The following is a 17,198-nucleotide window of genomic DNA, read 5'->3' as shown; positions in this document are numbered from 1 at the left end:
AAAAAAAAAACCAAGAGGACATGGGCACTTGATCGGAACATTAACCATGAGTCACGTCTTGTTTCAATGTGCAGACTCAGAATAGTCATGGTATTCATGTATAATTTGTTTTGGAGTATAGTGTATTGCTCTTTTCTGAAACTTTTCCCTTTTCTTTCTTTTTGTCAACTTTCTGCATTGGCAGAGCATCTTGGAATTGAATTCATGGGTATGGACCAATCATTCCTTTTAGCCTGCAGATATTAGAGTCTAAAAGCTTCTTTTTTTCCTTCAATTCCTAACCAATTTCCTTATGCTTTGGAAGGGATCATACAGCTATAACACTTTTCTCTGTAACACATCGCAGTCATAGATGTCATTGTTATAACACGCATATTGTGTGTCTTATAACTCCAGGCTAGACTTAAATCACTGTTGCATTTGCTTATATATCTTCTAAACTGATTAAACTGGTAGCTACACTTAGCTCTTTGCAAAATTCTAGGTGATGTTTGGAACAACGTGAACTGATAGACAACATACACAAACCTCACACAAAGAAAAATATAATATTTGAAAAATATTGCTTTTAGTATATTTTGGTGTGTCACCTGCATTTAATATTTTTTTTTCAATTCCTACTCTTAATCTACTTGTAGTGATTTTAACAAATAATACATTATATTTATTGTATTAGAAAAAATATTTGATGGACAACTTGTTGAAACATAACATTACTGTATGTTTCTCAAAGTAAACGTCTCTAAATTTGTAAATCACTGCTTTCCACGATAACCTAAAACCATAGCACTATTCAAAACTAATTTACATGTGTATTCAGTATAAATTAAGATTTATTAAGTAAAAAAACCTAAACCTCAAAGTAAATAGAAAATGAATAACTACGTTATTAAATGAAACACTTTGAAATGTGCATTGCATGCAAGGTAGCATTCTCTAAACCTGCATTTAATCACCATTATTATCCCTAATATTAGTTCAATATTTTAATCCCTTCTTGAAGTCGTCAAGTGCTTATAATTTACATGTGCGTAACGACACTGAATGATAGACAGTAGACATCCATATAATACAAAGATAAAGCTTGACAATACTTATGGAAATCCCTGTTGTAGAAGACCAGAAATAACTGTTTTCATATGACGTGTGGTTTTTTCATCTGTCTTTTTGATGGGGTCTAAATCAAACTGCTATGTATAGTGTATCCTTTAAGGTGTGGTTTTCCAAGTGTTGTAGGTTTGATAAATGATCCCAGACATGTTAGCCTCATAAGAATGGTACTGACTCAACACTTGCTTGAAGTCTGGTGTACGTAGAATTCTTGATTCTATAAATTTATTTTATACATATCTTAAAATTAAACCCTGAAAGCATGCATTTTGAAGTTGGTTCTTGCGTTTTCATTACTGAACACAGATTACATAATACGCTATGAGCAGTATTTATCGTAAATGTCTCTAAAATATAAAATGTATACTTTAAAACATGCAACTATAATATTTTTTCACTTAAGTAATGTTAATAATAAAATAATCAGACCAGTGTCAATTATTAGTTTTATTTACTTCCTAATAGTATATCTGTGTTTATTGATATCAAAAATACCTGCTACACTGTATTCTAGATAGAGTAAACTTTTACACATGTGCACACACACAAACCCACACTTGCATATATATGGTGGGTGCACTAAACAGTGTGCATTCTGCCTTCTTATGGCCAATGTCACCATGCTATATGTAGTTGGACTATATTGTAAAATGTGGTGTTCTGTTGTTGTACACCGTCTCATTGCTTTTACAAATACCCGATCATAGGGGATTATGGTGACTTTAGGGTAAACATAAAGCTTAGAGTAAGGTTTAAATATAAGGGTACTACTACATTTTGGTTATATTCAAAGTAAGTAGAAGACTAGCATTGACAGAATATTTTTCTTTAATGGCAAAATATACAGCAATCCGTCTACCAAAGTTTGGCTCGCAAAAACTCTGTTATTGACGTATATTTGATGGCTAAGATGGTCATTTGCAAAAAGTCAATTAGTAACCAAAGCTAAAATTATTCAAGTATAACCATCTCACACAGCCCGAGACAGGTACAATCAGGTACAGATTGAAAAATAGCAGCCTTGCTATTAGAAGAACATCAAGTCAGTCATTTAATAAGCAATAGCTTCTAACTAATTCATCCAAGAAGCAGGTCATGAATTGTCCTTGCTCTATATATTGAGAGATTTCATTAAGCAGAACCTCCTATTCCGGAGCAGAACCTCCTCTTGCTGTTTAATAAACCACCTCTACTATTCCAAGGGCAGTGGTAAAGTCAAAGAAGCAGGTATTCGACCCACGAATCTTAACTGTTGACAATGACTGGCTTTACAACATTTCTATACAGCAGATGTCATACATAGCATTGGTATTTCACAGCAATGTCCAAAACACAAAACTTACTGCAGGTAAGATTTAAAAAAAATAAATAAAATAATAATAATTAAAATTAAAAATTAAAAAAAAGTCAAACACTAACTGAATTTTAAGTTTAAATGTGAAAAGGGTAAACAAATGACCATATAATGATGTATGTTTGTAATTAAAATAAATGGATTCTTAAAATCAAGTTCATTATTCATTATTAAGTATAATTACTGCACTTTATCTTATTTGATTAAGTATTAACCAGGGAATATTATAGGGATATTAATATTAAACTACTTAATATTAAAAATACCCCCCATTTTTCCGCCAAAAAATTAAATAAAATAAAAATAAAGAATTGCGAAATAAAGAGATCTATTTTTTGAACTTTGGCTAACTTTCTGTTCTCCATATGATTTAATATTGACCTTACAGCCAATGGGAATAACAAGTTCACTGACTGGTTTTCAAAGTATTTAGCTTTGAAGAAACAGGAAATGTGCCTGGTGATTCTAGACATTACTCATCTTCAGCAATGTACAAAATAAGCATTTCCATTTAAACGTGGATGTACTGTAAAAAAACGCACTTTTGTGAAATTCAAAACAAATCTCAATTTTATCAAATCAATTAATAATCTAAATTCATAATCTTGCTTTATAGGTTATCTCAATAAACAACCTGTTTCCCTTTGTATTTCCTAAAGCCCAACATAATCAATTAATAAATTAATTAATTATATTATATTATTAATGCTTTCTTAGTAACAGTAGAATACAATGGTTATAAGCTTGTGTCTCCTGTAGATGTAAAGACAACCATATCTTGCTAATTCTCTATTTTTAAACATAAATTAATAGACAGTTTCTCTAAAAACTTATGTTACTTCTGTATAGAAAAAATATAGTGATCATCGGTTTCAAGGAAATATCGCCTCTATTTACTTCTCGGGTACAACTTTCGATTCATATTACGTAACCATCAAGAACGCACATCTTAACTCCTTAAGGACACAACTTCTGGAATAAAGGGAATCATGACGTAATATTTCCGTCATGTGTCCTTCAAGGGGTTAAAGACGCTGGTCAATGGCACACATTAATATTTTAAATGCAGATGACAGCTTTTCATTGCTAGATAATGCACTCTTGACATGTGTCTATATTAAAACAGAAACACGTTTCAAATGATTCTGTATTCACAAAGTTTATCAGTTCATCAAACATACCAAATTTAATTTCAGTTTGGAGTGTGAGCAATACATTTTGAATTATCATTGCATACCATTGTCTAAAAAAATGTATTTTGAAAGAACAGTAGAGAAACCCCAAGTGAACTGCTTAGACATTGAAAGACCCATCACTAAGAGTAGACCAGAAGTTATGCTGTATGAGAAATCCCTTCAAACTCTGCTTCAACCTTATTTTCAAGCATTTCTTCACTCTGTTTTTCCAGTATCAAGCATGCTGTGCCAGGCCTACAGTTGACTCCTTAACCTTTAACCCTGTATTTGCCTCTACTTACCCTTTCCCACTCTAACTCTGTCTGTTACTGTCCATGTTATTGTTTGTTCCTCTAGTTTTGTTCTTTCATGTTAATTTTCTTAATCACGGCAGTCCTTTTCTTTCTACAAGCTGACTTTATTTCTCTTTCTCGATAATATTTGCAGCTCATTTATGTTTGACAATGTTCATAATGTGTTAACTGTATATCTCATAATCATGGCATTGGCTTACAATTACTTAATTTACATTCTAAGAGGTGCACTGTGTCATTCAATACTACTTAATAGTGAAGGTGGCCTAATTAATCTGCCATTGTTGACAAAAGGACATAATTGTCGATAGAGTCAAGAATATGTCAGTTCATGTACGTAAAGTAATATCATTTGAACATTTAGCTTAATATTTTATATTCCATAGTTAGAGTATCCTACACAGTCAATCCAAAATTTTTAATTACTTATTAATCCAAAGACTAGTTTATAAAGATTTAAAATTGCTACATTATTGAGCCGATCCATAAAATTTTGGTAGTAATTATTGAAATAGAAAATGATCCGACACACCCCCGTTGGTAATTTTTTTTTACTTGTCTATTTTGGCCTACAGACATACTAACAGAGCAGGCATTGGAATTTCATGCAAAATAAAAGGAAAATAAAGCAAATCTTTTAAAACTTATAGACTTTATAAATCATATAAAACAAAGCAGGTATTATTTTTTAATTGTAATAAAAAAATAATGTGCTAATTATCTAACATCACTAAAAACAGGGTATTTGAAATCTGAGCATATGGTAACATGCCTTTTTGATTGGAATACCGCTTTCCTTTCTATGCTCAACTCAAAAGAAATTCAATACTAAACAATGCTTCGAATTAAAAATATGACAATATAAGTAACAATATAATTACATAGAGACTTGAGAAAGACTCAAGATGTATTTAAACATTGCTATGTCCACTTTTTGGATGTTTAATTTTTTTTAAATTTATTCATTTATTAGTGGAGTCATTAAGAAGAACAACTTAACAAATTATCAGCTTGCAGAAGGCAATCACGTACGGTTCAAGTTAGCATTTTGTTTTGGCTAATGTTTAATTTGAAACAAACAATTCGGATCATCTTTTTGTTAAAAGTTGGATTTGTTATCCACATAATCCCTTTGAAATGTGAAAAAGGAAATCCAAAAAAAACATTTAAAAAGATAATTGTCCTTATGACCAACTTAATATAAAAGATAGAAATAATATAACTCAACCAGGAGGTAGCCATTCAATCTTGGATGTTATCAATCAATATCGATTTTGTAGTTTATTCCCTACATGGTGACTTGTGATGAGATGTCTATTGCATTGCATCAGCTCCACCAAAACTCAACTGGAATACTTTTACATCTAAACAATTAATTCATAAATTTAGCATTTTAGTTATTGGTTTTCATTAGTTTGTCATAACACATCTTGTCGTGCGGACAAACCCTTCAGTTTAGGCACAAGCGTGACAAAATACATTTGAAAATAACCTGATGTTCACTTACTTAAGAAACCAAACAAAAAAAAGATATTTAGTGAAAAACCTTAAAATATATGATTTGATATTTATGTAGTACTTTCATGTTGTTTATTCTTTCAGCCTTAGAATTTATTTTCACTAAAATATATAGTATACATAAGATGGTAAGAATGAAACGAGAATGAACACTAAGGCTTATATTTTAAAGTGGTCTGCATAGTATCAATACATATATTTAAAACAAGCAAATGTGATTTTTATATTATCAGTTTTGAACAAAATGCCATGGTATAGCATTTTGGAATGTCTTTATTAAGCTTAACATATCTTGCACTATGCCACTTATAAAGAAAGATTGATCTGTCAGCTCAAATTCTGTGCTTGGAAATCAGATCACTGCTGGGTCATTTCATTCTGATTACTGGCTGACCTTTTTAGTGCAGTCTAAAAAGATTACAGTGTCCGTTGGCATGATTGTAGGAGAATAGGGGCAGTGACTGCACTGTACATATAGATACATTGCTAGTCTAAACCAATTGTGAGACAAAGGACAAAAAGTACACTAGAAAAAAAATAAAGATTGTCTATAATTATAATGGCTTGGTATTTCAAATCTAAAATAGTAAAATCAATCCAAACATGATTTAAGTTGTTTTGTTTTTGTTTTAGATTTAGTTTTTTTTTTTAAATTTAAACTAAGGTAATTTTAGCTTTTAATTGTATAGGTCAAACTACTATTATAATGCCTGTACTTTGAACTAAACATTATAGGTTAGTACTATCAGAAATCCTATTGCAACTTTTTAACTACAACCGTTGATGATGCAGTGCACTTCTAAAAACAAAATACAAAAAAAAAACATAAAATAAATATATAGAGATTTTCTTTGTCTTATGTATGCAAGCCAATCCCAGTCGTGCCAATATCTTGATGTTTCATTCTGAGATTTTCCTGTTAAGACAGCTGAGAGATAAAAAAAATATATAAAAATAAAATAAATTGATAGTCTGGTTTAATTTTCTTAGTAAATTTTAAAAAAATACTAGTAAGGTTGTTCATTTAAATTAGGAATTATCGTAAATTCATCAGGGAGTTTAACATTTTAACTAAAATACCTTGAAAAAGTTCCCAAGGCTTTCCAGCTTGACAATGTTGTCCTAACATGGGAAAGAAACCCTTAAGTTTAATGAATGCCTCTTCAAGTATTTGAGCAACATCTAATAACTGAATGTAAATGAGCTTTATTGAATCCTTTTTGCATTAACTAAGGCTGCAAAAAAGACAGAAACAAAAAGGTAGCTGCAACAATATTAATTTGTTTTGTTTAACTACATTTAGAATAGTACATTATTTATTTAAGCTAATTTATATAGTAAAATTACATAAACATAAAAAGTATAAACACAAGGAACAAAAAATAGAGGGAGAATTTGGAAAGGAGGAACAATTAGGCAATGTTTCTACTTCTCATTTCAATATGTGCCCTGGCTGTGCCTTGGCTGAACTAGATAGTTATGTCATTTGTTAAACCTTTAATAGGCGTATTTTTTTTATATATTTTTTTAAATAACATGAAAGAAAGGTGATTACAAGTTACAAGTTACAACTTTAATAAGAAAAGCATGACATATTAGAGTCCCAACTTCAAATTTAAATTATATGTGTTTCATGTAAGTTTAAAGTTTATAAAATAAAAATAAAAAAAATATATATATATATATATATTAAATAAATATATGGTTTACTATGGAGAAAATAGCCATAGCTAAGTGGAGCATCATGAAATCCACCTATTAATATATTATAAGCACAGTATATAAAATAATTAATATAAATAGTTTAAAGTTAATATATATAGTTAAAATAGTAAATAATTAGCAATGCAGGTTTGGCATTTAAACTAGCCTATCAGCTATCTTCACAAGATTATCATCAGAAATATTTGCTTATAGTTTACATGTTACATGTATAAATTGCTTGTTTTGTGCAGTAAAGTAAAATAATTACATTTGCCATATTCATTTGAATATATATGATTTATATATATATATATATATATATATATATATATATATATATATACATAAAACAATATTTAATTTAGCTTTTATTTAAAGTATTGCCCTTTTGTAAAACTGTAGCAATTATTATTATTATTTTAATTTTTTAACTAGAAAGCATGAGTAATTAGTATGTAACATAATATTTAACATACTAAAAGGATTTAGCATGTGAACATATTCTTCTTAATCTCATTTTCTAGAAGCTGAGGAGCTGTACCAGAAGAGAGTGTTGACCATAACTGGCATCTGCATTGCACTCCTTGTAGTTGGCATCATGTGTGTTGTGGCCTACTGCAAAACCAAGTAAACTTCATGTTTCTTTATATTTTCCTTTTTGTATTAAACATAATTTATTTCATGCTCCATGTTCCATGTGTGGGCAAAACGGGCTTTACAATGTCAGAGGATGCTTGATATCTATTTCTGTTTAACCCCTTTAGCAGAAAAGTCTAAGCAAATAATAGTTTTCGGAGCATGACAGGAAGAAGTTAACACTAAATACAGGTTTAAAATGTTTTAAAACAATTAGGTCTCAATCTAATATCGTTGGACAAGCTTTTAAAATGGATTAATATTTTTTGTATAAACTTTTCAAATGATTTAATATTTTGAAAATATTTAGATTTTTTTATATAATATATGTTTTTATATATTATATATTGGTTTTATTTTAAACATTAAGTGTATCCAAAAATAATAAATCATTTGAAAAGTTTATACAAAAATATTAAATTAAGGCCAGTATCAGCAAAATGTTTTTATAGCCAGCACAATAGATTTGGTAGTATAATGACCCCTTCATCTTGACTCCGAGATGGGGTTGAAATGCTGCCAGGTCATTTATAGAGTGTTTTAGATTTTTTTTATATTCAGTGTAGTAGTTCACAGTTATTTTTATACAATGTTTACAACATATAACATATAATGTAATAGGTTTGAAAGAAAAGCTATACATTTTTGACATATAAATATATCTAGTAATCTAGTAATTGTGCATAATATTTTAAATTTTCTCACATTGCCTTAATTTTAGATCATTCTTATTTTTTAAGAATGAATTCATTAATACTAATAAAGTATTATTTTATTTTAATAAAGTAAAAAATATCACTTTAAACCTTCAGAAAACAGAGAAAAAAGCTGCATGACCGTCTACGGCAGAGTCTTCGTTCAGAAAGAAATAATATGGTAAACATGGCAAATGGACCACATCATCCTAACCCACCTCCTGAAAATGTCCAGCTGGTAAATGTAAGTCACATTAAAATGCTTTCAGTCTTTGTAATAATCTGCATATCCACATGAATAATATAAGAAAGGGCAGGAGCTGCAATAGCTACAGCGGGTTGCTCTACTCTAGTGCGGGGTTTCGTTCACCAGTGCTGGGATATAGTGATCTGAGGTCACTTCCTCTAAATGCTGCAATGCGTAAATGGAGGATTGCCCTTCACCACTCTGTTTACACTAAGGACTCCTGATAGGCCGTGCCTGCTTGGCTCTAGTAGCCTTGAGTGCCGTACAAAGGCACTCCAAGTGCCATGCATGGCACATGTGCCTTGGTTGCTGACCCCTGTTCTAGACCGATGTTAGAGGCTAGTGGTCTTATATAGCTACATAGGCTAAAAAGCAACTTTCGTGTTTCAAGTTCAGCCTTACGCACGTCTGTTTCGGCTGTTGATCCAAAAAAAGGCAAAAAACACAGTTTGAAAACACAGTTACATGGCTGAAAAGAGACATGCGTCCATCAAGTTCAGTATTTCTCACATTTGATTTTTTGCTGTTGATCCAAAAAATAAAAACCCCAGTCTGAAGCACTTCCAATTTTGCAACAAACTAGGAAAATATCCTCCTTGTCCCCAGAATGACAGTCAGATATCTCCTAAGATCAAGAAGTTGTTACCCCACATACTAAAAATGATATATTGGAGCAGATTTGTAGTAGCCTGTTTTATGATATGTGCCATAAAGGAAAGCTTGTTGATAGAGCTAAAGGTGGTCAGGTCTTGGTCGAGGAATGGTTTAGTATGCCTTCTGATGTCAATTAACTGAACATCATTGAATTAGGTATACGCCACACAGGTTATAGTTGAAAACAAAGATGTACTTTTTGGCAAAATACGGTTAGTATCATGCTGTATCAGAATAATTGCAATTGTACATTTCATCTTATCCCTAGAATTAGTGTTAGCCCAATCTAGTGGTCATAATGACAATCTACTTGTCCTGACACAAAATTTAAAACTAGAAAGTTTCAGGACCATACTTAGACCTGGACATTGGCATGGTTATTCACTAAACTCTGAATGTTCCTAGATTAAATCTGAAAGAAAAAACTAAAGCCAAAAAAGCTGATCCGAAAAATATATGAAAATATGCCAACTCAACTATAGTCACAATGAGATATGTTTCTATTTGTATTTAAGTTGCAAATATTTGGATTGGAGTGTATCAACATCTGTCCTCCCCCATAGTGTGTGTCTGGTGTGTTTTGGCTGAGTGTACTGTGTGGTGTTTGCTGACGCTTTATAATCTGTGTGTAGTGTGAGCTAGTTGTATATAATGTGTGTGTGCTGCCTTTGTGTAATGTGTGCTGGCTGTGTGTAATGTGTGTCTGGTATATGCTAGCGTGTCTAGCTGTATGCTGTATGCTGTGTGTGTGCTTGAGTGTTGGATGTATATTGTGGTGTTGTGTATGTTGTGTGTGCTGACTGTGTGTTTTGTGTGTGTGTGTGTGTGATTGCTATATGTTGTTGTGTATGTGCTGGCTGTATTTTGTAGTTGTGTTTGTGTGTGTGCTGGCTGTATGTTGCGGTTGTGTGCTAGCTGTATTTTGTGGTTGTGTGTGGATGAGAATTTGGTATATTTGTTATCTTTTTATGGTATTAATTGCAAAACAAATTTTAGCCTCTAAAAAAGTACAATATTTTTCCAGCAATATGTCTCAAAAAACGTAATATCTAGTGAACATGTGATTGAGCGAGAAACAGAAACATCATTTTCCACAAGCCACTACACTTCAACAACTCACCACTCAACGACAGTTACCCAAACACCAAGTCACAGGTATGTAAATCATATAGTAAAGATGCTTCCACCTCATGTATTAATGCTACTGTAGTCGATACTTTGGACAAGTTTGCCACAGTGAAACATTTTTTATCAGGGCTTCCAAAAAGAAGTAAAGAACTAATCTAAAATAGAACCTACATTTAATATTCCGATTTCACCAGTGGAATCTATTTGAAATATATATTTGGCATAAACTACATGGTCTTCCATTTTTTTTGATTGTATAGAATCTGTGGGAAGACGAGGGTGTTTCCTTTGTGTCCAATGTTGTTAATAAGAAGTCAAGGTGACCACAACTTTTTCATGGTCTTCAACACTACTGTGAAAATGTCAAGTTATTTATCTGCTAAACAGCACAATTTATGTTTTAGTTTTTTTCAATTTGTACGATTGTCCATGTTGAGACACAAGAGAATTTAAATGGAAACACCTTCTATGAACATTATATTCTGCTCAGTTTCAGAAGTTGTATCCAAGTTCATCTTTATGATAGCTGACTTGCTATTCTTCTAATTGTTAATTTAAATTGTACACTTCAGCTGAAGTCCATTACTGGAAATCAGGGTACAATAGGTACACTGCAATGTGTGACTTTACAGCTGAATTTACTTTAGTGAATAGTTAACATGGAGTGTGTCCTCCAAGTCACGTTCATCACCAATGTCCATAGGTTATTAAAGCAGTGTATTTATTTTTTTTAATCTTCTTTTTTCTGTGTTGTAGCTGGAGTAACGGTCAATCAGAAAGCATTATTTCAGAAAGTCATTCAGTAATTGTGACATCTTCTGTGGAAAACAGTAGACACACAAGTCCAACAGGTCCACGAGGACGCCTTAATGGCATTGGAGGTCCTAGAGACTGCAGTTATCTCAGACATGCTAGAGACACTCCAGATTCATACAGAGACTCACCTCATAGTGAAAGGTAGTTTTTCATTTGCTTATTTTGTTTGTTTTGTGCTATGCATTATTATTATTAAGCTGTGAGTTACATATTTTTACAACATTTGTTTGCCAAGCCTAAGTAATGCTGAAGGTTTATTTTTACGGGAATTAATACACTTGTGTTGAGAGTAATTGTGATTTAAGAACTATTGAAATGCAGTATATATATATATATATATATATATATATATATATATATATATATATATTTGTGTGTACAGTGATCTACAAGAGTTTTAGATTTGTCCATGATAGGACTGTTTCTACATGACAGTGAATTATGGTATACAAGATACAAATAATTAACCGGAGCTATTTGTTAGGAAGATCGGGATGGTTCATGTCTGAACACGCAACAGTTTATTACCTTGATAAATAATTGTAGAAGGACATGTCTTTATTTAACTGTTTATTTAAGAAAATACATCTGATGTTCTGATCATATCTTTCTATCATTCTGTCTGTCTAATATAATGAACACATTTCTATCCATATTATATATTTAATTCCACTTTTCTAACCTAGGTATGTCTCAGCTATGACTACCCCGGCTCGCATGTCACCGGTGGATTTCCAGACTCCAGTTTCTCCCAAATCCCCTTGCTTGGAAATGTCTCCAACAATATCCAGCCTAGCTGTATCTGTTCCCTCTGTAGCCATCAGCCCCTTTATTGAAGAAGAGAGACCACTGCTATTAATATCTCCACCAAGGTTACGCGACAAAAGATATGACTTGTATTGTCATAACCATCATTACAACCAGCAGTACAACTCCTACCATCACAATCCTATCCACGACAGCAGCAGTCTACCACCAAGTCCTTTAAGAATAGTTGAAGATGAAGAATATGAAACCACACAAGAGTATGAGCCAGTGCAAGAGCCAACAAAGAAACTAGTCAACAGCCGAAGGGCAAAAAGAACAAAACCCAATGGCCACATTTCTACTAGATTAGAACTGAACATTGATACAAGCTCTGAGAGCAGTACATCCGAGAGTGAAACAGAAGATGAAAGAATAGGTGAGGATACACCTTTCCTGAGCATACAGAACCCATTAGCAACCAGCTTAGAGTCAGCCAGTTCATACCGTCTTGCTGACAGTAGGACTAACCCAAATAGCCGATTTTCAACGCAAGAAGAGTTACAATCAAGGTTAACCAGTGTAATAGCTAATCAAGACCCTATTGCTGTATAAAAAAAATAAAACATAGATTCACCTGTAAAACTTTATTTTATATAATGAAGTATTCCACCTTAAATTAAATGATTTATTTTATTTTAACAGTTCCTCAAGTAGAAAACAGAAAAAAAGTTTTATAAATTAAGTATATGTACAAATGTGTTATGTGCCATATGTAGCAATTTTTTACAGTATTTCAAAATAAGAAAGACATCAATGGTGCCTTTATGTTATGTTATGTTGAGAACAGTTTTTGTATGTTCCAGTGATTGCTGTCCCACAGTATTTTTGCAGAACCTTTCTGTCTTTTTTATTTTTTAGGCTTTTTGTGCATTGCATTAATGATGTTGAATGAATGTATGATTTGCAGGAGTTACAGCAATCTCCTTTTGTTTGCTCGTGGTAGTTTCCTAATCAACTATCCCTGTAATACAGTACTCATAAAAAATACAGTTTTCTTCTGTAACGGAAAACTCTTTTTATTTTTTTTTATTTTCGTTTTTATTTATTATTATTATTATTTTATTTTTTTTTGCTTTCTGTATCTAAAACCTGTTACGCCTGCTCTCTGTCAGCCAAAATTTAAGCTTTGCTTAATGGGGCAATGATCTAATAGTAATTGAACAGCATGCTGCTATTAAATATAGCAGGATAACACAGACTGCAAGTAACCCATATTCTATACATATTGGAAATACAAGTGCTACTGTGATATAACATAATATTTAACAATTTCTTTGGAGAACTATCATCGCAATAGTGTTGAATGCTGTAGTTATCCGTAACAACCCAAGTTCATTTGACCAAAGTCATGATCCCCAAAGGAAGGCTTTCCAAAAATGATGTAAACCTATGTTTCAATAACTCAGAATACTTTACCGGAATGCTGTCTTTAACCAAACAGAAAGAGTACAGAGGAAATGAAAATAGAGAAATAAAGGTGCAATCATTTTTGACCATAGTTTACTATCATTATTTTCTACTACGTAGGTTATAATTTTCTTAATTATACAGGGAGTACATTAGACATGACAACTACATAACAATTTATGAGTGCGCAAACCTAATAGAATTAGAAAATGTTCTTACACATAGAGAAAGCTTGCAAGTATTTGTTTTTATAGGGTGAAAATCAAAGGCATAATTTTTTTTTATTACAAACTGTTAGCAAGTTGAAAGTGAAGGTCCTATTTTGATATAAAATTGTATTTATTTGACAAGCCCTGTAATATGTAGACACGCACGTTTGCATTAATCCGGCTGATAAAATGCATGAGCGTCTGGTTAGGAATGTGCATGATGCAGTGATTAAATGAGACTCAGTGACTGTTAATAGTTTTAATAGTTTGGGATCCATGTTGGAAATGTTGCACCTTTTACAGACAGAGGGATCCTTTTTTTTCCCTTAAGTTCTCCCGTAATTGGTTAAGCATGATTGATGACCCTCAAAACACATGTTTATTATTACAGTTATCATTGTTAACTGGCTATGGTTTACAAATAATATTGGAGAAAACCAGTATAACGTTTTACCTTTTAATCAAAATCCTAAATGTAAATAGTTAAAGATGGAGATATGGATGACTATTCATTGTCGCCATTTTTTCTGTGGTTAGCTGGGGATGATGCTGTTCCGAAAAGGAACCTGGTTATAGTGTCATTACTGATTATATATTGGGCCGAAGGAGATAAACAGAAAGAAACGTGAGATTGGATGTCTGCTGTTTGGAAAGGACAAAGCATACTTAATCATGACAGCGTATATGTCTATATGTCTTTTGTTGTAATAGAAAATTCTCTCAGCCTGTTCTTCTGCATATATAACTGTATATTGTTATTATATTGCTTTAATTTTGTTATGTCACTTTTTTATCTTTTCTTTAATTTACAGTTAAGTAAATGTTACACTTACATTTGTGGGACTCTCTGCAAAACTGATATGGATTAATAGTTTGCTTGTTTAATATCTGTACCTGTAGTTTTGAAGGGCATACCTAATATTAGTGCATAGTAGCAATGCCTGCCTCTGCCTCATAAGCCACATTGGCTACTAAAAAATGTACTTTATTATAAAAAAAAAAAAAATTACAAAAAAAAAAAGCTGCAGAGTTATTGTAACAACACAACTGGCACATATCACAAGGTCCAATATATGTTTTTTTTTTTTGTTGTACATATGAATACATATTCATAGATATTTTACTTATTCACTTATTGTCTATAACATGTTTTGTGTCATTAGCTCTCTCCTAGTCTTATGTGTAAAAAGTTATAAATAAGTAAAAAAAAAAAAATTCTTATTATTTATATTTAGGCTATCGTACTAGAGAGAGAAATTTCATATTTTATGCAAAATGTCTTTAATGTTTAAGGTTCTACATATTTCTCAGAATGTTATGTATCCTATTTTTTTTTCCGTTTAAAATAATTTATTGTTTATAAGAAAGAATGTAATGAAAACGAGTGAAGAAAAGTTTAATGTTGCAAGGTACTGAAAAATAACTAAAGTATTTACTACCCCTTCAACTAAGCAATAAGCGATTGATGATTTATTTCAGGCTGTTATTCCTTATCTGCAAAAATGCTGCTGATGCAATAAAATGCTACTGAGTACAACTGAGGGTTTTATTAGTGCAAGGTGACGTGTCAGAATGAAGAATGTAGTACATGGATGTAGACCTCGATCTCAAAGATTTGACATCACAGAAAGTTCACCCCGATGTGCAAATAAAATAACTGTTCTGACCTGCAAAAGAAAATATTTCTGCTCATTATGTGAGTCTCTGATTTGTATAAATGTTGCAGGTAAAAACTTGCTATAATCCAGCAAGAGGTAACTGGTCTAGCAATATTTCCTTTGTGGATACTCACTTATTTATTAGAATCTAAAATTTGCTAAAAACTTGCACTAATTTGTTCACATTTCCCTAAGTCTAGTTGGCTTGTCGAATACAGTACAGCAAGGAAGTTCTCCATCTAAAATGGTTATGGGCATTGGTCACAAAATGTTACATTTCACCAACCTTTCGAAAATCTAATCAATATTGGGTGAAGTTACTGACTTGGGAATTATGTACATCCAATCGAGTCCATGGGTAGGCAACCTTCTGCACTCCAGATGTTGTGGACAACATCTCCCCTGATGCTTTGCCAGAATGATAGCTATAAGAACATCTTGGTAGACGTAGTCCACAACACATGGAGTGCCAAAGGTTGCCCTATGTCTGATTCTAGTGACTAAAGCAGTTTGGAAGTAGGTGAATACGATTATGTGGTCTTTCTGTATGCAATTACTTTCATCTTCTAGCCTTTCATTAACATCCTCCCATGCTATAAGTGGTAGATCATGAACTAGGGAGCCATTGCAACGTTTGTCAATATTCTTTGCAGGATGTTTGGTTGTATGAAAGCAAATATATAACAGAGTTTGGGCTCCATGGGTTTCCGCTATTCTTATCTGAGTCTCTCTGTAAGTGGCAAATCATATTCTGAACACTTACATAAATGGGTGAGAGGTTAATACACAGAGACTGATTGCAATTCCCCCCATCTTCTGAGCTTTGTGACAGAGGCTTCAGGTTAATGACAGGGCTAGTGTGTCCTATCTCCTGGCTATTAATGGACCAATATGCAATTCTCAATGTGCTAGTCCTTCATGAGCCTTTGTCATATGTCTATCTACATGGTACAACATTTGTTAACAACCCCTACCGCAAGTCAGTTGGTAAGGATCACTTCTTTGCATTGAGTGCTGTCATACTTGGTTCCACTGTAGCGTGAGTCAGTATTCTAAAAGTTATCTTAAAGCTCATGTTTTCCATACTCTCGTATTGGCTTACTCGATTATTGGAAAAGTAAAATCCGGCAATTTCGGCTGTCCAAACATTTTTTAATTTGGAGTAGATGACTTAAAAAATATCAGAACATACTATAAGAAACCCATGTATGCTTTATATCATACCAAGACAAGTGATGCTCTCAAAGGAATAATTATAATGGCCAGAAAGGAGAAAAATAGACATTTTTACCTGCAACAATATGGTCAATAATTATATGACATTGCAAAATGTAAACAGATTGTTGCATGCAGCATCTAAAATATGCATTAAATTGTTGTCAGACTGTTTCAAATGTATATATGGGATAATTTCCTAATAATAATTCACACTTGCAAATAGAAAAACAGAATCCATTTTTTTTTGTCACAATTGGTGTATGTTGTTGTTGTAGTTTGTTCAGATTGACAATTACATATAATATTTTTTCATTTGTTTCTTTCTTGATTTTAAACATGGAGAAAATTTGAGAAGTCTTAAAGGTTTCTACAAATTTTACCAAAAGTCAATAGAAAGCAATTAGAAATGCTTAGTGTCTTAAAATTGACTACTTCATTAGAAAAAAATGTGTTTTATTATATATATTTTTTTTGTCAAGACAAAATATTTGTTCCCTGAATATTTCAGGTAAAAATTTTCAGATTTTGTACATGCGAAAAAATAAATC

The 17,198-nt window shown here is 32.1% G+C and overlaps 1 protein-coding gene across 6 annotated transcripts in view; it reads left to right on the top strand.

Moving 5' to 3' along the window:
- Positions 1-12,789, top strand: part of NRG1 (neuregulin 1) — a 719,872-nt gene extending 707,083 nt beyond the window's left edge. For 3 of the 6 annotated variants that reach the window (XM_063455820.1, XM_063455819.1, XM_063455825.1), the window contains 6 exons: positions 185-208; positions 7,700-7,802; positions 8,624-8,750; positions 10,432-10,562; positions 11,292-11,492; positions 12,038-12,789. In XM_063455820.1, the coding sequence (XP_063311890.1) occupies positions 185-208; positions 7,700-7,802; positions 8,624-8,750; positions 10,432-10,562; positions 11,292-11,492; positions 12,038-12,710 (1,259 nt within the window). In that variant the 3' untranslated portion in view covers positions 12,711-12,789. The remainder of the gene's footprint in view (positions 1-184; positions 209-7,699; positions 7,803-8,623; positions 8,751-10,431; positions 10,563-11,291; positions 11,493-12,037) is intronic. The other 3 variants (XM_063455822.1, XM_063455821.1, XM_063455823.1) reach the window with 1 other exon arrangement.
- The last annotated feature ends 4,409 nt before the right edge of the window (positions 12,790-17,198 follow it).

Source organism: Pelobates fuscus, chromosome 5 (genome assembly GCF_036172605.1).
Source record: "Pelobates fuscus isolate aPelFus1 chromosome 5, aPelFus1.pri, whole genome shotgun sequence".
In the NCBI taxonomy this organism is placed as follows: domain Eukaryota; kingdom Metazoa; phylum Chordata; class Amphibia; order Anura; family Pelobatidae; genus Pelobates; species Pelobates fuscus.
Note: the sequence above shows the minus strand (reverse complement) of the source record. Positions and strands in the feature narration are given on the sequence as shown.